General features: G+C 42.2%; 1 protein-coding gene across 7 annotated transcripts in view; it reads right to left on the reverse strand.

Annotated features, from left to right (window-relative positions):
* Positions 1-208: 208 nt before the first annotated feature.
* Positions 209-22481, reverse strand: part of Tns3 (tensin 3) — a 266521-nt gene continuing 244248 nt past the window's right edge. For all 7 annotated transcript variants that reach the window (XM_048786578.1, XM_015490306.2, XM_048786577.1 and 4 more), the window contains 7 exons: positions 18509-18604; positions 17625-17702; positions 16072-16149; positions 6148-6316; positions 4638-4706; positions 4516-4542; positions 209-3053 (listed from right to left, as the gene is read on the reverse strand). In XM_048786578.1, the coding sequence (XP_048642535.1) occupies positions 2909-3053; positions 4516-4542; positions 4638-4706; positions 6148-6316; positions 16072-16149; positions 17625-17702; positions 18509-18604 (662 nt within the window). In that variant the 3' untranslated portion in view covers positions 209-2908. The remainder of the gene's footprint in view (positions 3054-4515; positions 4543-4637; positions 4707-6147; positions 6317-16071; positions 16150-17624; positions 17703-18508; positions 18605-22481) is intronic.

Raw genomic sequence — 22481 nt, forward strand, 5'->3', positions numbered from 1 at the left:
GCAGTGATCTTAAAATATATTCTTGAAAATAAAACATAAGTGCACTTATAATTAAATCCATCAATCCACAAAAACACAGGCACACACATGCCGAGATAGACCCCCCACACACATATATCATATATACACACACTCATGTACGTACGCATGCACATACATACACACAACATACACTGTGGGGCACACAAAATGCCTGTCTCACAAAGGCTTACCAAGTTCATAATTTTTATTATACTCTGAATAGAGATGATATTTAAAGAGCAGAGAAAATGACTATACAAAGGATTTATAGAACATTTTTACATACTGGATATATATTTTTTACAATATCAGAAAAGTAAAAATATGCACTAACAGGTAAGGCGGATAGGAGACGTTACAAGGTCTTTGACACTGAGGATAAATGCAGTGTGACTTTTAACACGGTTATAGCTTAACACTGGAGGAATACAATACCTTGTTTAATGAGTAGGTTAAAGATCCTGGTTATCCTAAGTATTGGGCATCGCTATTGTGAACCCACCGCACTTACTCCCAAGACCGTATGCCTGTGCCCAACTGGAGCCCCAGGAACAAAATGACTGGAGAATACTCCTTGTCTAGTGTTTCTGGGTGCCCGGTACAGCCTGGGAGAATGGGGACTCGTTTCATTGTTTAACACATATGAGGAAGAAAGAAACCTGTTGCACCATCTCATAGGAGATTGGAAACTGGCTTCATGTGGTTCCTCCAAGGGAGCTCTTTGCTTGAAGCAAATTCCTTGATGCCCTTGAGCACATTTATCTTGAGTGAAAAGCACACCTGGTCAGTCAGTTCAAAAAGAAGATTTGCAAGGTTTCTTAAATGTGCTCCAGGAGGACCTTCGCAGGAGGCCCCAGTATCTTTGTGATTCACCCACAAGTTATGCTTCTGAATAGTGCACAATGTCCTGCTCTGATTTCTAATCTCCCTCTGTCCTTTTTGGTCACACCTGGGGATAAACCACCATAGGATACGGAACTTCTTTAGGACAGCACAAACCTTAGCTCCCCAGATTCCTGCAGTGGATGCAAAGATGAAACATTGGAACTCTCCACTGAAGACACTAGAGCCTCCAGGTAACATTGGCACATCATCTCTAATAGCCATCTGGAAAGGAGGTCTCTGAAGACCAAGGCAAACATTTGGCACAGAAAAGAGGCACTTGTGTGTGGTGCATCGATAGGAGCTAAAAGTGGAGGGGTCTACTTGTGCGCTCTCTCTCTCTCTCACACACACACACACACACACACAATGATGCCCATCATGATTCAGGTGGTTCCAACTCTGCGTGTAGCTACATCATCCTCTACCCATCGCTTTAAAACAGAGAATCCACCATTCACATTTCCAAACCCCAGTTTAACAACTGTAGCCTGTGGTATCTGTGTGGCCTACCAGCTAGGACTGAACTTTTAAAAGCAAAAGAACGGGAATTTCAGAATGTGACACAATGCAAATGACTGGAGTGTCTGCAGGGCACACCGGATTCTGAGGAAGGCAGATGGAGGCTGTCTCCAAGTGGCCTAGCTCCATCTTTTGCTTTGGGGAAGTGCCAGGGTCATCGGCATTCTCCAAACCTCTGGTCGCTGACTGCCCTGGAATACACATCTAAGCATGGAATGTCACAACTGATTAGGTGGCTAAGAGGATGCAGCTAAGTGGCATCCAAAACAGCCTCTAGGCACTAGCATTCATGCTTTCTCTCCTTTCTGTTCCCACATGCCATGCCACATAGGAATCCACCAAGAATCCAAAGGTGCTGCCAGGAGCAGTATCCTAAGAGTTGACAACAGTGAAGCCCAGGCCTGAAGGTGACCCCCTATCAAGCCCACATAGGGAATGTTGAGATTGACCCCAATGTTTCCCACCCCCATCCCACCCCCACCCTGGACTTTCCCCATCAAAAAGGAGCTCATCCTCCATCGGAAGACACATCCCCCAGGAAGCACAGGTGAAGGCTGCATGAGGCAAAACAACCTTTTGGCAGCACCACATGTGGGGGACTTCAGGGCATCACCCTGAGTCCACAGCTCACCTTCTACTTCAGGGGCGAGGGGCCTGTGGTGTGTGTCTTACAGGAGGATGAGTCACAGCTTGGCCGGCTGCAGCATTTGACACTGGTACAGTATAGCAATGGCAAACTGTTATATAAATAATTTGGCATAAGTAAAATATAAATTACATAGAAATGGCATTTTCATTTCTGTTTTCTCATTTCTCCCTTCAGGGTCCTCCCCGGCCTGCTCGCCATATGTAAGCGAGAGTGTAGAGTCGTCACCACAATACGGGTGGGGTCTGACATCCCCTGCTTCTCCACAATGCCAAAAGGTCCTCACCACCCTCATCCTCACAGCCCGCACCTCCTTCGCCTCCTTCACATCCCCGCCGTGTTCCGGAAGGATCTGACCTACGCGAACCTTCATCAAACATTCATTCCCTCCTGGGTTTTGTCAACATCTCTGTGGTGGGAAGACCATGGTGAGGGAGACCACTGGCCTTGGGCATTCATGGGCAGGGGTGCTTCTGACAATGGCGGGGTGCTGTGATCACTCAGCTTCCTGCCAAGCGAGCTGGGTGTTTCTCATTCTCACAGATGCTGGTATGCTGGGAACCTTCTGGACCCTCAGTAGGCATGCCTTGTGCCCAGTTCTTTCCACCCAAAAAGTACCCGGTTACAGAGATGTGTAGGACGAGAAGTTACTCTCAGGGAAGGCCAATGCATGGTGACGTTGTTTGTTCTTGTTTGGTAAAGTTGGCAGATCTCTTTCCCCTCCTGGGCCTAAAATGCCACGATTATCAGTTTGGTACAAACTGGGGGCCCCACCTGACCCCACTGCTGTCTTGAAGGTTGTGAGAGGCATCCAGTGGGTCTGGGTTAGGAGGGATCTCAGATCTTCTTTGGGGAGCCAATCATGACCTTTGACACAAAGTTGACGATGGCGCTGGCGGGTTGCTCAGGGTCGTGCTCGGCAAACAGGTGGCATACATTGTCTGTGGCACTGCCCTGCTTCCGGGCCACAAAGCCAAAGACTCTGCAAAAGGAAAGTCCAAGTGAGAGCAGCCCTCTGGCCTCCTGCAGAGGACAAGCAAGTGGATAAGCCTCCACCCTCCACTTTCTCTGGCTGCTAGTGGCAACGTATGGAAAAGCTACCATATGTTTGGCACTGGCCAGATGCCTGTCCACACACTTTCACCTGTAAAACTTATGGATCTGCAGGTAAAATGAAGGAGTTCTGCTCTAAAGGGAGGAGCTGGAGTTGACCAAAGGGGAGTGACAGCCCCTTGCCCTAAATCAAAGATGAGGCTCAACTTATTCCACAGTGACTTCCCCATTTAAGGCTGGAATCCTCCAGGCAATGTCCAGGCAGATTCCTGAGCTTCAGTTGAACATGCAGGACTGGAGACCCCAAGAGGAGAAGCAGGGCCTCAGGGACTCCTGAGATGATGCCAGCTGCCCCCAGGCCTTTCCCTGACTTGGACTCCCCCACCCCTGCACTGGCTCAGGTCAGAGGGGAAATATTCCAAGAACTCTTCTCAGGCCTCGCAAGCCCGCAAGCCCGGGTTGCAAACTATGCCCAGTTCAGGAAGCTGTTTAAAAAGAACACACATCTAATTATTTTTCTAAGAATTGAAGCCATTATCTTAATAGGCTTTTAGGAGTCCTAAACTTAACACAATAACAACCATTCACCAAATCTAAATCTCTGGCAAAGATCTTTCTTCTCTTTCTTGGAAAAATGAAGGACTTTTTGTTTCCACTTAGCAGTTTCCATACCGCAGAAGGGACTGGCCAAGGACACTCAAGTAACCCCGATGGAGTCGAAAATTCCAAGCAGATGAAAGCCCCATGCTAACCTGCCAGTCGGAGGGCAGAGTTTGCCCAGAATACACTCCCTCTAGGGGGTTGGAAAAGGCCCAAATCACTGATCAGCTCCCTAGACTAATGAGGAACCTGAAATAGGAATCTTAGGGAAAGAGGACCATTGTCAGACAATTGTGGTCATTCAATTTAGACTACACAGAGGAAGCCAACCTGGGAGTTGCTGTTACATCTCTGAGTGGGAGGTTAGGATGTGGTCCCTCTGAGGTAATGCTGGGCTTGGATAAGCCCCTGCCCAACAATAGGGAGATGAAGACTCCTCCCTGGCCTTTGGTATGCTGAGCATAAAGCTCTGCCTTCTAGCTCAGAGGACCTCAGCTCTACTCTGCAACACTCCTGTCCTCAAATGGCTGAAGAGCCTGCGCAATGCATATGGCTGCATATATCCCAGAATAGTCAGCCAGGGGCGCAGGGCAGTGAACAGCACCCAGCCTTTACTCCATAAGGACCACACTTTTCCTTTCTTCCTGTTTTATTTTTTTTTTTCTTTTTAAAGCAAATGATCCCATTGACATGACTGTGTTATTTTCTCATGAGGAATCCTCTTTGGAAAGTGGAACAGAATTCAACAACTACAAATACAAAAAGAATGGAAGAAAATGCTGGCAACTTACTTGGAAGAAGGGCCATCTTTGATCCACCTTATGAATTAAAGAGAAAAGAATTGCATTAATTTTTAAAATTAAATGGTGAAATGAAGTTCACATCTTGCTTAATAAAAATGCAAATATCTTACTTCCTGTCTTGTGGGTCCAAGGCACAGAAAATCACTGTGTTCACAGGGTAATGCCTCCGGAAGAAGAGCCTGTGGACATGTGGGAGAGAGAGAACCGATCCCATTACTGGGGTTTAGGGTGATGGGTGTTGTGCTGGGTAGACTTTCCCATTTGCCCATATGTGAACATCATAGAGAGGTAAACCTATTGATAGACTTGTCATTTGGAAAGAGGAATGAAGTGTATGCACATTAACAATCAACAGAGGATAGTAAGGTGAACAGAATGATTCTCAGAAGTAGCCAACAGCAGTACCATATAAGGTCAAACTGTCAGCTGATGGAAATGGGGATCTAATCAAGGAGTCTTAAGGAACTAGAGGGGTGTGAGATAGACACAGGAAATCACCTTGGGTCTCACCAGCCTCTTCTGATTGTGGGCAAACCATAACTATCTCCAAGCGTTGGTCTCCTCATTGGTAAAGAGGGAAGGCATGGTGAGAGCAGTCCACATCCTCTCAAGATGGCGCCCAATATGGTAAGAGATCTTAAGAGCACTGGCTCATCTCTCAAGAGCTGAGTCCTGCAGGGTACTTGCCCAGTGCTATTTTTTTATTTGAGTGGCTCAATTCTGAGGTAGGTTCTTTGATATAGGAAGAAATTTTTCCATCTTCAATTTCCCAAGAAGTTTGGGCAGCTGAAGAAATCAACCAGCTTGAGGGACAGGTCCTGGAGCAGGCACTACAGGGGGTGGGGGCCTGCCAGGACAGCATCATAGGCAGAGGGCTTGAGCTGGTCTACATGGTGTCCTGTGGGTACATGTGTCTGTTGAAAGGAGTCCTGCCATCTCGTGTTTTTAGTTGATAACCTGCCTTCCTACTCAGTCATACAATGCTGATTTCTTAACTAACTCCTTGTTAATTGTATCTGACATATTGTTGATCCTGAGGTCAAAGGCTCCTTGGGTAAGAGATCTCAAGGAGGGTCAGTGGGAGGACCAGCCTGTGACTACTCCCTGCTGGTCCTGGAGAAGTAAACATGTGCTCCAGTGTTAACTAGCAACAGTAACAACCTGGACCAGAGTCCTTTCAACTCCACCAAAGCAAACAATATGTATCAAGATCATACTCTCATCTGAAACCAGATGACCACCAGAATCAGGGGATTCTGTTCATAGCCTCAGAGTATCTTTAAAGCAATGTAGTAAAAAAATTGTTGTATTTGCAAATGTTTCATAGGTAATATTCATAGCACCAAATATCTTTCTTCTTTAAATTTACTAATTCCTAAGTATGCAACTTTCAGGACAGGTACTAATGATTTATGTGAGGTTCCTGAGACCTATTTAAAGACCTATTTAATGGCAGGCAATAGCCTAGGGAGAGGTTGGATTACCAATAACCTCAAGGAACACTAGGTTTTATCTGGATGACCATTCACACCAGAAAGGAGCAAGGGGGGAGGTTACATTCCCAGCTGGGATCAGCAGCCCCATCCCTAGACATTCCCACTCTCCCCCCACAGTACTCACTTCCTCTGATTGTCCGTCAGGGTGATGCCCTGGGCAGACACTTTGAAGTGCACTACTGTGGACACTGGGGGTGGCTCCTGAACCAGGGTCATGCTCAGGGCCTTCTGAACTGCCTGATGGCCAGTGAGGGACTCCATCTCCACGGAGTTCAAGTACCACACGTTGCAGGCTGCAAGACACCAAAGGCATGCAGGTTAGCGGTGACTATAGGGTGATATATGATCTACTTACACACTGGTGGTTGCTGACATGTAGAGGTTGAATTTATGATCAACTTGCACATGTGACCTGTGCTGGGTCCATTTAAAAGCAAATGTCCTTTACTCCAATTCAGAAGGAGTAGACAGTGAACCACCCAAAGACGCACTTGCCTCAGTGCCAACATGGAGAATGAACAAGTTGCCAGAGCACAGCCCAGCTTTGCCACCCTCAGTCGGAGGAGGAATGCTCCATTCACCCTGTTGCAGATTTAAACTTGGTGTCTAGGGGGCCTTGAAGTACCTTCTCTGGCCTCAGTGGGGATTTGGATAGCAGATTGGACATCAAAGCCCAGCACAGTCAGAGAAAAGGAAGCCCAGAGGTCCTCCAGGTAACATAGTAAGGGGACCGTGTATTATGGAATCCAAATAACTGTTCTGCCCCAGATTGTTGAAAGGGTATTCAAAAGGGGCTGCTGAGAGAATGGATGATTTGCCATGAGCTTAGAGTACAGCTTCACCTGTGTCCCAACATTCTACACTGCTAGGGAAGGGCTTGGGGTCTTCTCTGTGGCCATCTCCCCTCAGGTGAAGAAAAATGACTAGATATAAATATGCCTTTGACAACTCTGGCACTCCCTGTTGGCTTGTATCCCTGTGGCTGGAGCAAAGGCTAACAAGGGACTTTGGAATGTGGATGAAATCAGAGCCAAAGGGGCAATGTTCAGGCTTTGTCTGAAGCTCTCTTACTTCAGGAAAAACCAGGGACTCCTGTGGCCAAAGATGATTGGCCTGTTAAGTTAACATCATCGTGAAGAGGGGGGTGCTAAAGAATTGACGTCTGCTTCCTCAGCTTTCTCTTGCTTTCCCTTCTGCATATGCCCACTTGCACTTCTGCCTTCCACCATGAGTTGAAATAGCATGAGGCCCTCACCAGAGGTTCAGGAAATGCTGCCTCCATGATCTTAGACTTTCAGCCTCCAGAACCATGAGCCAAACTAAATCTCTTTCCTTTTTTAAACTACCCAGTTTCAACATTCCTGAATATTTTCTATTATTGCAATAGAAAATGGATGGATATAAGCAGAACTGCCCTGGCTCATCTTCCTCCTTACTGTATGCTAGCTTCTGATTGGGGAACAGGGGTGAGTAAGTTCCAGTTCAAAGCCCTCCACAGAATTTCATTATACAGAAAACTAAAATGCTTCTCCCTGATCCAAACCAATGCATCGGCTGACATGAACAGTCAGCATTCAGTTGAGCTGCTGCCTCTTGGCCAGGTATTCAGTGAGCAGCTCTGCCCTCTTTCTGCCTTGGAATGAATGAGCAGGGGCCATGCCTGTTGGCAGGTGCACTGATACACAGGACCACAAGGGAGCCAGGGAGAGTGGCAGTCACTGAAGATGCCCTGGGAGTCAAAGCACAGGCCACATGTCAGCTGCTCACCTGTCCCTTCTCTCTAAGGCACCAGCCATAATTCATAGTTCATTTGTAAAGTTTAAGACACACAGAGAATTTGGAGACCTCTACTTCAGTGAGCACACACAGTTACCACAACAGGGAAGGAAAACAGGGACTGGGATTTACATCAACAAGCTAATCTGAAAAATGAAGCCCCTTCCTTTATCCAAGAGTGGTGAGAGTTTGAAGTGGGTCCTGAAAGAAGCCTCACAGACCCTTGAAAGGCCTTGTCTTGAGGAAGGCAGCAGATACCAGAGGACCACCCTCAACCCCAGGAAGCAAACTGTCTCAAAGACTGAGACAAGTGACTCTTATTGCTTTTAAACAAGACTAGGGCTGGGGGTGTAGCTCAGTGGTAGGGGGCTTGGCCGACATGCATGAAGCCCTAGCATCTCAAACAAAACAAAAACAATAGGACTTCCTGAATTTATACTTAATATGGGGGTTTTGTCTGAGATATTAATTTTCTTCTATAAAAAGTTAACTTTGCTTTTACTCTTATGAAAAAGTAATCACCCCTGTAATTATTGACATGGCACTGTCCCAATAGCAAAATTTTAAAAAGATGTTTCAATTGTTTTCACTCTTTTGAGCTCAACCTAACACCTAATGTTAATAGGAACCCGCACACAGCTCTAAGAGGAAGAGTCTATCCTTATCTCCAATTTACAGATAAGGAAATTGAGGGACAGAGACAGTAAGAAGCATGGGCAGTCTCCCAGGCCCTAGGAGCAGGTCACTGTGATTGTGCTGTGACACAATCTTCATGGCGGACCCCAGTGTTTACTGAGAACCTATTAGGCACCAGGCATTGGATAGGGACCTGCACTAAGAAATTTCATATAATACTCCTGAGGATTACTGGGCAGTTACACTGTGAGGCCCCTGGTGGTGCAGAATTCTCAGGTTAGGTCCCAGGATAATCCTTGTCTTTATCATGATGACAGATGCATTCTTTTGGGAGGCCATTGTCACATCTGTACAGAGACGCTGAGAGGCAGGTAGAAATCTGTCATTCCCCTGTCTGGCTGAGTTCAGCTCAAAGATTTCCATGGCAAACAGTGCTCTTTTCCATGATTTCCACCCCATCCAGCTGGCCAGCACTGCCACTTGTTGCAATGGATTAAAAATCTATGTCTCTAAAATTTTCACATTTTGAACGCTAACTCTCAAGATGATTTGGGGAAGTAGGACCTTTGGGGGGTGATTAGGTCATGAGGGTACAACTTATGAAAGAGACCTCAGAGAGGTTTCTGGTTCTCTTTCCACCATCTGAGGACACAGTGAGGCTTTCGGTAAGCCAGGAAAAGCATTCACCAGCACCCACATGCTGGCCCTCTGATCCTGGATATCCACATTCTAGAACCATGAGAAACACATTTCCACTGTGTATAAGCCACCCAGTCTGTGGTACTTTGATAAAGCAGCCTGAGCTGACCAGTACACTCATCTTATAGTATCCAGGCAAGAAGACATTCTAGGGGAACTACAAGCCTCAGTGGTTTGCCTCAGTCCTCTTGAGAAAGACAGCACATTGGCAAAAGTCCTTAAAATTATAATTGCCTCTGCTTTGTGCTTACAAAGTTCTGATGAATCAGGTGCATTTGTGAAGTGCTGGTGCACCCTGGACACAGGCTATATTTCACAGCTCATTTGTAAAATATGAGACATAGAGAGAATTTGGAAACCTCTACTTCATACTGTAGATGACAATTTGACAATATTATCAGGAGAATCCACAAAGTGACAAGGAACCTAGAGGTCCTACTTCTGAAAAGATTCAGAAAGGAAATATCCATTACCCACATGAAACAATTAACCTATGGGGGAAGAGGTTTGTGCCACACATTCATTGCAGAGAGAGAAACTGTAAACAGATTACATACAAAAATAAGAGGAGGTTTAAATTAGTCCCCTCAATGAAATACTAAGCAACCAGCAAATGGTAATCATGAAAATTATATAGCAACTTAGAAAAATGGTTAGCAGGTAATTGGAAAAACAGAATAAAAACTATCTTTACTATGATTAGAAAAATAAAATGAAAAGCATATGTGCTATGAACAGAAGCTGGAAAGAAGCCTGGGAAATTGAAAACAGATTTTTAGGAGAGTGAATATTCTACCTTTAATTGTTATCATGCTGATCATGCAGCTATAAAAGAGAAAAGAACGGGAAAAGCAAGAGAAAGAATTTTAAATCTAACTATTATGAAAATTCCAGAGTTGGCACAACCAGAATTAAGTTCACATGGAATCACGGGCTACCACTACTGAGATCTGTGCTCTCCTGTAGGCACCACAGAGAGCTTTTTGAGTAGGTGTGGTCCAACTGACTGGAGTCTAGTGGGAATGTGGCATTTGGGGAATAAGGCTTCTGAAGGAAGGAAGGAGCCACGTAGTCATTCCTCAAAGCAGAGAAAGAAACATTGCCACTTTTCAATGTTCATTTAGGGAGGCAGTTCTACTAAGGACATGCCAGGGTGCCAATACCAGCTCTCCCAAAGCCCTGACTCTCTCCAGCAGATAATAGATGGCTTGCAGGGTCAGAGCTGTGCTCCTCCTACCATGCTTACACCAGAACCATCCAAGTCCACTTGACAAGTACTCTTGGTGAGGGGGTCAAGATTTGGCATGACTGTGCCTCATTGTGTTTCAAGATATGTTAAGTAGGAAAGTGTCCTTCAGACCCACAGCGGGGAGCTATGCAAATTGCTAGATTATTCTGGGAAAGCAACTTTATAACATGGAAAAACATCTCAGGTCCACAAATTATAACCCCATAGTATCATTTCTGGGAATTTCTCTTAAGGCAACAATCCAGAATTCAGAAAAGAGAAAAAAAAAAAGAAAGAAAGAAAGCAGAATTAAAGCCTTTTTAGTGTTATTTATAATATTGAAAAATTGTCTAAATGGACAACCATAAAGAGTTGAATTACATGATGACCATTACATAGCCATTAAAAAATGAGTCCAGCGCTGTTTGTAAAAACCATGAGTAAGTTCATTATGCAAAGAGTTGGAAGGAATATAAAAAGAACCGTACATGTGGCACAATCCCAAGTAGGAGGGGAGATAATATGAACAAATTTGGTTAGCGTTAAGAATGGTCTCTGGTTGGGAGAATAATAACCAGATCTATTTTCCCAATGTTCAGCAGCCGTATGGGGTCACAGGTCTATGAGAAATTCACGTTACACTTCATTTATGTATATCCCTCTTTTTAACTTCAAGAACACACAGAACACATAGGACTTTTACAAAGAAATTATACTTACACAATGCTAAGTTGAAAAACATAACCACGATATTTACAGGAAATCTATCAGAAGTCTGGTAAAAGCACCTTTCTTTTCAGGATTATCCTAGATTCCTCTCCTCAACAAGAAACAATTAAGAGCTGAGGCTTAAAACACAATCAGACATTGTTTTGAGACTGGAACAAAGTCATGATGGCCTTGTATCAAAATAAAAAGGGATTAAACTGAATGGGACTAAAAGTTTATTCCCATTATTGTGACTCTGCCAATATGTTTGAGTCTTGGTTTGCTCAATCAATGAAGAACACGGACACGAGAGTCTTAAAGGACATTTTAGGTCCAAGAGACAGGATCCTGAGTGAACTGAATGACAAATGAAATTCAGAAGCAAAACCCACTTGCAGTGATCAGAGATTGAAATAGTTCCACAATCTTTTTTTTTTGTACCAGGTATTGAACCCAGGGGTGCTTAACCACTGAACCACTTCCATAGCCCTTTTTGAGACAAGGTCTTGCTGAATTGCTCAGAGCCTTGCTAAATTGCTGAGGCTGGCTTTGAACTTGTGATACTCCTGCCTCAACCTCTGAAGCCACTAGGATTATAGGCCCCAGACACCAATCACTGGCCTAGTTCCACAATCTGGATACAATGGCTGTTTTGGACTTTTTCTAAACAACCACAGCTACTCCTCCAGGCAAAGATGGAACCTCCCAGAGGTTCAATGTGCAATCTTGATTCTTTGTCACAGCAGCTGCATGGAAATTCAGAGCTATCCAAGTGCTAGAGAAATCAGAGATTTTTAAAGGGACTCAAAGCAGTCATTAATTTAAGCCTCATATATAATGCTTAATTCAGATTATTAGGTCAGACAAGAAAATTCCAAATGAAGTCTTATCTCTAAGAACACCCACCCTTTAAATAAAATAACAAGATCAAAGTTATTGGTATGTATTACATGTTATTTAAAAAAAATGAGAAAATGGTATGAGAGAAAGTTTTGATCTCTAAAAATAAGGGTTACTATAGTAATTTATTATTATTAGCTAATTGACCCATCCAGATAACAAGGAACTCAAGGAGATACCTGAAATGCTGTTTGTGATGAGAAAATATTAAACAAAAAGAGCTGAATGCAGAGATAAAGGTGCTTTGGTGCTAACTATGTGGGACCAAAAGACCAGAGCTATGTCCCTCAAGACACAGAGGAACTTGGAGACAGAAGCAAGATGCCCAGGCTGACTCCACTTCTCAGGAGCTCAGGCCACTACTTTAGGTGCTCTGTCAGTGATATGGGACGAGATGGCCCTACCCACACAGGCCCTGTGAGGGAGGCACTTATCTAGCTGGGCCAGAGCAAATGCTCTGGGACTGTGGCCATGATCTTTCTTTGATATTTTTCTTGATGTATGAATTGCAGTAATTACATATTTTTAAATTTGTAAATACATTTTAAAAAGATGGATCTGAATGAACAAATCAATCAGAATGGATTTGATTCCATAGGCCTATCTTCTAGGTGAGGTGTGTGGGTGAACCTGTACTTGGGAGGCTGTCAGCAAATTCCCATATCCTGGTCACCAGGGATATGAGACTATGCTCACACTCTAACAGAAGGAGATTATAAGCCTTGGAGGGCTCCAGTAATCACCTAAAACAAACTTGGGGGCTCTGAGCTCCTTTCCAGTGCCTTCCACAGCCTCCCAGCTGAGCCATGCTACAAGGGGTATCCACTCTCTCAAAGGAGAGGATCAGGCTGGTGGCCTAGGAAAGGATATTCCTCTTAGGCCAGAAGAATAACTTCCAAGGCATTTCTCAACTTTTATTCATTTGTTCTTTGCAATCCCCATGTGGGCACAGATTACTGTTACCATTTATCAGATGTAAACCTCAGTTCTACACAGCTAAGTGATTTATCAGAGATCAATACTCTGAGTGGCAGAGCCAGGCTTGAGCTCAGGAAATAGCACAGTTAACACTCTTCTTTGGAAATTCAAGTTCTAGCATACTTACTAGCTCCTGTCACATGTTTAAGTCACGGATAAGTTATCCTTTAAGGAGACAGTATGAACTTACCTTTTAAGGACACTAACAACATTCCACTTAAAACCAAAGTAATTTTACTTTGGCTGGGCAATATGCACAGTAATATAAAATTTTCTAGGAAAAAACTAGATAGAATAATACAACATGTACAGAGGAAAAAAACAAGAAAAATAGCCACATATTTCTTCATTATGGAGTTATAATAGCTATAAATTATTTTATAGGAATGTGTCACAAAATTGAAATATTTCTAGTCCAAACTTTCACCAGAATCACAAATTTCATCTCCAACATTTCTGACAGTAAAATGAAAGACAGTATGAAACACTTCCAATGGGGAACAAGCAGTTTTGAAGTGAGCAGGACCCAATGTCTTCTCTAGCTGTGTTCATCCTTCACTTCTGTGGAATTATGATTGCCAAATGTTGTCTGGTTTGTTCACAACCCTTTTAATCTAAAACCAACAGAACTGCACCTAATGCTGCAAAAGTAGCCTGTCCTGGTACTAATAAGCAATTACGACAAGGTGGCTGGATACAAGGATAATATACAAAAGTTGATTCATTTCTAACACCAGTGATAAGGAAGGAGAAAGTAAAACTGAAAACCCAATATCACTTATATGAACACCCTCAGAATTACTTCTATAGAAATTTAACAAACTATACATAAGATCTATATGAGAAAAACTACAAACTCTGATGAAAGATATCAGAGAACTAAATAATGGAGATATAATGTAACTTTAAGCATTGGCATTCGCAACACTGTCAAGATGCCAGTTCTTCCCAATTTTGTGTAGATATAATGCAATCCTTATCAAAATCCCAAGCAAGTTATTTTGTGGATATTAACAAACTGGTTCTAAAGATTGTATGGAAAGGCAAAATATCCAGAATAACAAACACAATATTGATGGAAAGTTGGAGGACTGATACTACCTAACTTCAAGACTTCTAATGAAACTGTAGTAATCAAGACAGTAGGGTATTGTAGGAAAAAAGACAAAAATCAATGAAACAAAATATAAAGCCCAGAAATAGATCCATATAAAGATAATCAACTAATCTTTGACAAAGAGCAGAGACAACACAGTGGAGAAAATAGTCTTTTCAACAAATAATGTGAGAACAATTGAATATCCAATTCCAAACCCCACTCCCTCCAAAAAACTATACCTAGATGTAGACTTTCTTATACTCTTCACAAAAATTAACTCAAAATAGATCAGAGACCCCCCAAAAAATGCAAAATTATAAAAGTCCTAGAAGATAACAGAAAAAAAAAATCTAGATGAACTTGATTAACTTGGGTTTGAGGGTGACATTTTAGATATGACACTAAAAACTAAATTTTATAAAAGTTAAAACTATTTTGCTTTGTAGGAGATGCTGTCTAAAGAATTTTTTAAAAAGCCACAGATTGAGAGAAAATATGTGGGCAACACAAATCTGATTAAGGATTGTTATCTAAAACATACAATGAACTCAAAATTCAATAATAAGAAACAACCCAATTAAAAATGAACCAAAAGAAAATTAAAAGATACTACACCAAAGAAAATCATTTTGCAGATTACAAAAGAGCAAGCGAAAAAATGCTCTACAACGTCTGGGAAGTATAGGTTTAAATGGGATATCAATACATATCTATTAGAATAACCATGATCCTGAACACTGACACCAGCCAAGGTTGGTGAGGATGTGGAATGAGAACTCTCATTCATTGCTGCTGTGAATGCAAAATGGTCCAGCCATGCTGGAAGACAGTTTTTCAGTTTCTTGCAAAATTGAACATATTCTTGTCATATGATCCAGCAATCATACTCCTTGGTATGAAGACGGAAACTTATATCTACACAAAATCCCAAATGTAGATGTTTATTAAAAGATTTATTAAAAGATTTATTCATAATTGGCAAAACTTGGAAGCAACCCAGATGTTCTTCAGTAGGTAAACAAAGACATAAACTGTGGTACATCCAGACAACAAAATATTACTCCATGCTAGAAATAAATAAGCTATCAAACCATGAAAAAACATGGAGGAAACTTAAATGCATATTACTAAGTGAAAGAAGCCAATCTGAAAAGGCTGCATACTATATGATTCCAATTATAAGACATTCTGGAAGAGGCAAAACCATGGAGACAGGATAATAATCAGTGGTTGCTGGGGATGAGAGGGAAGGGAGGGATAAAGAGGTAGAGCAGAGTGGAATTTTAGGGAGGTGATAATATGTATGTATGTAATCTGTATGTACATATGATGGATACATGCCATACCCATGTTCCCAAATCCATATAAGGCAAAACACCAAGAAGGAACTCTAACTGTAGTTTAGTTACTAATGTATTGATATTCATCAATTTTAACAACTGCACTACTCTGGTGGGGAGGCTGGTAACGTGGGAGGACGTGCATCTGCATGAGATAGTTCTGTACTCTCCATGCAATTTTGCTGTGAATCTGTAACTGCTCTAAAAAGTAAAACTATTAATAAAAATGCTTTAACAAAGTGGCCTGGTCTGTGGAGGGCTGGCTCTGGGTGGTGTCTCCCACCAGACACATGGAAGCCTGAGTCCAACTGTTGACTCACGTCGAGTGATTGTTGAGTCACATCTCTGGAACATTTTTATATTTGCAGCTGGCAAAGCAGGTTACCCACATCCTGTCTTACTACATTTTCCCTTAAACTAAAATACAGGACTTGACATTTATTCTACTGAATTTGGTCTTGTTTAGAGTCAGAACAATATTTCTAGCCTGTGATGCCTGGCCCTGTCTCTGACAGCCGTTCCCCACCCAGCTCTGTGAAACGATCTATAAAAGGAAACTTCCCTCACAGCCCACAGAGAAGAAGGAAACCTGAATAATGAGAGGGAAAGGGAAGTTCTGCAACTAAACTCCTTTTCCGCCCAACAACCAGACGACACATGGAAATTGAAGCTGCATTCACTCACCTGCTCCCTGCTTCAACAGCTCAGCGGCTGAGTTGGCTGCTGTCTGGGGAGAATTTTCTGCTATTTCCTCCAATGGATCTGCAAGAAAGGATGACAAAACATAGAAATGAGTGCTGCTCCCCCAACAAAGAGCCCTCAGGACCAAGTCAGACAATTTGGTGACAGGATTCCCAGACGGTGACACACAATGGTCTCCCAGAGCCAGAGCTGAGCATTTCTGTTGAGGACCATGATCCAGCCCACAGAAGCAATATCACATTCCAAACAAAGTTAGGGAAGACATGGCCCAACAAAATTTGCTTCTAATCTCTGAAACAATTTATATGAAAAATTAAATTTCAAAAGCTAAGTCACATCTTTATGTGAAAGTTTATGAGACTGCTTAAGAAAGCTGGGAAATACAATCAATTCAGCCTGTTATTCTGTGGGTGTTATTTTTCAAAAAAATTTTATTATGGATATTTTAAAATATCCATAATAATATTTGATGATAATGTTTGATGATAAAGGTGACGAATGTTTCATTCATCGCCTGGATTCAACAATATCAACATTTTGCCCATTCTTTTTTTTATGGTAGCAGAGATTGAATTCAGGGGCACCCAACCACAGAGCCACACCCCTAGCCCTATTTTGTATTTTATTTAGAGACAGGGTCTCACTGAGTTGCTTAGCTCCTTGCAGTTGCTAAGGCTGGCTTTGAACTCGTCTCCCCAAGTTGCTGGGATTCCAGGCATGCACTACCAAGCCCAGCCACATTTTGCCCATTCTGTAGCATCTTTAAAATAAAATGTAAATGGCCTTGAAGGTCCCTTAGTCTGAGGTTTTTGTTTGTTTGTTTCTGTTTTAGCTTCAGTCTTTACTGCATGGAAATCTTTAATGGAATCCATGATGTACAGATATCTGTGTGTTTCCAGCTGCAGTGGGACCTCCTCTTTTCTCCCTGATTTGAACCCTTAGTTCTTCTACTGGATTTACACACAGAACCCATGTCAGAAAAAGAAGTGTAACTAACTGAGCATTAAAAGAGAATAAAATCAGGGCATTTGCAGGTAAATGAATGGAGTTGGAGAATATAATGCTAAGTGAAGTAAGCCAATCCCTAAAAGCCAAAGGCAGAATGGTTTCTCTGATATGTAGATGCTGATTCATAATGGGGGTTGAAGGGGATCATGGGAGGAATGGAGGAACTTTAGATAGGGCAAAGGGGAGGGAGCAGGAGGGAAAGGGAAAGTGGATAGGAAAGATGGTGGAAAGAGATGGACACCATTACCCTAAGTACATGAAGACATGAATGGAGTGACTCTACTTTGTGTACAACCAGTGACTTGAAAAATTGTGCTCTATATATGTACTATGAATTGCAATGCATTCTGCTATCATGTATAACAAATTAAAATAAATACATTTAAAATAAAAAAATTAAAAATTAAAAAAAAAAAGTAGTCTAATTTTTCTCAATGGATCTCCTCAGATCCCTGGAAGTGGTGTGCCTTGACCATTGCAGTTGAACCTACTCAGAGCCAGTCCAGCAGTGAGGCCCCAACCCATACCTCTCTCTGGAATGAGCAACTTGCAGGGCAAGGCCAAAGGCGTGATGGAATGCTGACACACCAAAGCAGTCAGACTCCCTGTGGAGAGGACAGAAGAAGCAAACCATGGTTAACAACCTCTCAGCCCATTGTGTGCTCAGCCACCCTATCAGATGAAATGAAATTGCTGCAAAGCCTGAGCCTTGAGGTCTTCACAACTAACACATTCTATTATATTGGGAAACTTCAAAGAAGCAAAAAGTTCAACAAGTCAGCTAAGAGATAAGTAAAGGGAATTGCAGTGGATCCTAGAACAGACACATCATTGCCAAAGCATAAATAATACATCATACAGTAGGCTGGATCTGAAATGAGATCAAGATAAATGCAACTTGTACCACATACATCATCCCTACACAGTGCCTCTAAAAAGGCCAGGATAATGTCAAGGCCTTACTTCTTCTCTGTGCCTCCTACAGCTGGCTCCTGCAGCCTGTCCAGCAATACTGTGAGGTTGCAGAGGCCTATTAAGATATAGGTAAGAAAGGATGCTCTGCCGAAACCCTATGTGCCTCTTAGAGCTCTTGGGATGGGATCACACTAGGTTCAACTCATCAGGACTTATCTTTGTGCAGAACAGGACTATACCTTGTTGACATCTGTAACTTCTAGTATTAGCCCAGTGTTTTTTGTTTACTTGCTTTTGGCAAAGTGTTTAAGAATGCATTGTACATTCAGATTATCTTAAAGACAGTATTTCAGATCAGAGGATTCTCAGAAACTGGGGAGTGAAATATGAATGAACCACCACAAAAACGACTGTCTGAAATCTCAGGTTAGCCAGCAGAGGAGAATCCAGGCCCCCAGTATTCAGGACATAGAGAGCAATCTCTCAAGTGACTCACCAAAATATGGTTCATTGGAACATCCTTTCAACCGCACTCCCTTTGGGGTACACTCGATCAAAAAATGCCGAACAAGTTCATTGGACAAATCTCCACCTGTGGCAAGAAATTTTGAAAAATGAATCGACTCAAGTGGTACATGCATCCCAATGTTTATAGCAGCACAATTCACAATAGCCAAATTATGGAAGCAGCTAGGTGTCTATCACAGACAAATGGATAAAGAACATGTGGTCTACATATACAATGGAGTTTAACTCAGCCATAAAGAAGAATGACATTACATCATTTGCTGGTAAATGGGATAGAAACAAAGAACATGAGGCTAAGTGAATAAGCCAGATTCAAAATCAAGGGTTGAATGTTTTCTCTCATATATGGAAGCTAGAGAGCAGTAAGGAATTACAGGGAATTGCTAAATGTGGTGGGGCATGCTTATAATCCCAGTGACTCAGGAGACTTAGGCAGGAGGATTGCAAAGCCAGCTTCAGCAACTTAGCCAGGTCCTAAGCAACTTAAGTGAGATCCTGTCTCAAAATAAAAATGAAAATGACTGGGCTCAGTGGTTAAGCACCCCTGAGTTCAACCACCTAAATAAATGAATAAATAAAATGGTGAATCTCACGAAAATAGAAAGGAGAACAGTAGAATAGAAGAAGTGGAGAGAATGGGAGGGAAAAAGGATAGGAAAGGGGAGAAAATGAAGAATAAAATAGACCAAATTTTGTTATGTACATGTACATATGAATATATCACAATAAATTCTATTTTTATGTACACTTGTAATCCACCAATTAAAAAAGCAATAAATAAATGAAAGGAAGGCAGGTAGAGAAAGGAGGTCAGGGGAAGAGAGGTAGGGAGACAAAGAAGTACTAACGAATGAAATGGGGCAAATTTTATTATATGCATCTATGAATATGTCAAAATAAATCCCACTGTATGTATAGCCATAATATACTCATAAAAACAAAAACTGAAGAATTTAAAAAAATGGGAGCATGGTAAGATTTGAAAGAGAGAAATTTGAGACACAAATGAAAGGAACTGTACCTGAGAAGGCCCCTTCTAAACAGAATTCTAGCTACTGCACTGGGGATTCACCAAGAATCACTTTAAGAATGGTAGCTTGGTGGTGGGATGAGCCAGGCGGATGAAGAGACCCCCACAGTGACAATATAGTGGGCAGAGGGACTTTGGGAGACCCCTCAAACACACTCCAAGAATTCCCAGCTACCCCCACCCTCCCCCCACAAAATCAGAAATCTCAAACACTAGTGAATCTGAGCATTTCAGATGAGGGATACTTGACTTGTAGTAGGCTCCTAAATGACATCTACTAAGTGACAAATATTAATTATAGTGTCAGCATTTTGCACAGGCAGTAAAGCTTTACAGTAAAGGAAATGATGAGATTTCATGAAAAGCTGCATTGAATAAAATGAGGAAAAAGGACATGTGGCCATTGTGGGAGGAGAATGCCTCATGACTCTGGACTGCCATGGATTCGAGGTGGGTCTGGATGCCACTTGTGGGAAACAGCCCAGTGGAAATCCTCCTGGCCAGGCACTCTGCACAGCAGGACCCTGAATGGCTGCAGCTGTCCCATCTCAGGGTGGTCAGAGGTGGTGGTGACTCACTGTGGCTCTTTATGAGTCTGGTAAACCCTTCTCTAAAATCTGCCCCTGGCCTGTGAAATGCAAATGTCAAATCCAGGGTCTGAGTGAAAATACAGAAGCCGGATAAAATTTCAGTGACAAATTCTGGTGTTCCTGATGTCTGCTATTCTCATATCCTCTATTTCATTGCCTACATTTTCAGACTGAGTCCAGAGTCTGCCTGAGGCTGGACGCATGCCTGGAGGTCAGAAAAGTTGTATACCACCATCTGTATTTCCAAAAAAGATAATGTAAATATAGATTTGCTTTAAAATGTTCAATAGAAACCAAGGAGCCAGGCAGAATCCCAGAGCTGCTGTCCACTTGTGCCTGTTCCACCATATTAACCTCCCCTCTCTACCCACTCACCAGATGTTCTTATCCTGAGACTTATTCCTGCTATAATCATCACCCACCAAATTTCCAAATATGGCCTGGCAAAACTCAACCATCGGGGCTAATTCACCTCTTCAGCTACAAAAATTTGCATTTCCACTCAATAGTAGCATTGTTTGAACTTCTTATGCTGGAATTCTGGATGCTCTATGATTTGATTTTCCAAGGATTAGTTGTTCTTCTCATCCTGTGCAAGTCACCTCCTTGACTTCAAGATCCTATAAATACCTATAGTTTCATATCTATGCTCTGACTGAGCCCCATGTGCCCTCCAACCTGATTCCCCACCCTTTCATTCACATGCTACTTCCTTTGCCAAGAGGAATCCATCTTGGTTTTCTGGAAACACCTCTACCATGCCAGAGATTGGCCCTTCCACAACCAAATCTTCATGTTTTTCAAGGTGTAACTCCAAAGCCATTTTCTCCAGGGATCTTTAAGCAGATGTTTAATCCAAGGATCTGGATAAATATTCTTAGGAGCTTAAGGGACCCAGGCAACTGTTTCATTTTCCTTAAACACAGGGAGTTACAACATCTGTGCTTATTCTGATTTCCCACTTCTGCTATAGTTTGGATCTAGAACATTCCCCAAAGGTCCATGTATTAAGGGCTTGTTCCCCAGATTGGGAGGTGCTGGGGCCAAATGGTAGTTAGGTCATGGATACTGCCCTTGCAGGGGACAATGAGGGCCTGGTTCCTTCCTCTTTTTTTTTTTTTTAAATTCATGTCCCAGCCATCAAGTGGACTAAAACCTCTGGAACCATAAGTCAAAATAAATCTTCTCTCTTTATAAGTCAGTTATCTCTGCTATTTGGTTACAGAAAAGGAATAACACACCTTCCTTAATGACTTGATGATGTTTCCTTAGTTCACAAATCCCAGGGAGGATAAAAGAATCTATTTCCTTTCTTTGGAGTTGGTGATAGGGTGGTAAAGAAAGATGAATATAGATTCTAACAGAGGAGTAAAACAGGTAGGATGAGGAAAAGAAAACAAAGAATAAACCAATAACCAATAATCCACCAATAATGGAATGAACAGATTATAATATATTCATAAGATGGAAAAGATACAAACAGTGAAAGAAAACAACAGTTATAAGTAATCTTTAAAATATGACAAGGGAATCTTATGCTGAATCAAAAAAAGAACAAAAGAATTGATACTGTATTAGTTTTCTCACTTTATAATAAAAAACATTATAGGCAAACATATAACGTTTAGAAATTCTTATTTTGGCAGTTAATGTAAACACATTTTAACATTACATTTTACTTAGTAGTTTACTGTCTGCAGTGGTATTATAATTAGAATAGAATTAGTGTGTATGGGGTATAGAGCCGGAGAGTGAGTGTACCCATACAGTTAGCAGCTAAGGCTCTCAACGTGGAGGACCATACAAAGGTAGAATGCAGGAGGTGAGAAACAGCGTTGTGAGGCTGTACTTATCAGCAGCATCTGGATGAGCTCATGAAGCCTTCAAAAAAGCATGCTCCCCAGTTCTATTCACTGGAAAGATGCAATGATACGCTGATCTTGAAGAGGATATATCATGATCAGATCCTGGTTCCTAGGTACCATACCGAGTACACAGCACCAGGGATGCAGAGAAATGGCTGAGGCAGGGGAAGTCCAAAGCAAACCAGAAACATGATTACTGTTTCAGAAGCTGGGACTGCTCCCAGACTAATTAGACATAGCAAAAGGTCACAGAGGCAGCCTGAAGGGCATCATGGAGTCAGGTCTGGGATCACAGAATTCCTAAAAACAGTGGGGGTGCTGGATTCTAACAGAGGACAAAGAGGGACACAGGGAGCTTCCTGGCAGGTTCTTGATCCTGGGCTGTGGTTAATGCATAGAGACTTTAGAATCATGTTTGAGTATACATGTAGACATTGTAAACTTATCTAGGTTGGT

This window comes from Marmota marmota, unplaced genomic scaffold, assembly GCF_001458135.2.
Source record: "Marmota marmota marmota unplaced genomic scaffold, marMar, whole genome shotgun sequence".
In the NCBI taxonomy this organism is placed as follows: Eukaryota; Metazoa; Chordata; class Mammalia; order Rodentia; family Sciuridae; genus Marmota; species Marmota marmota.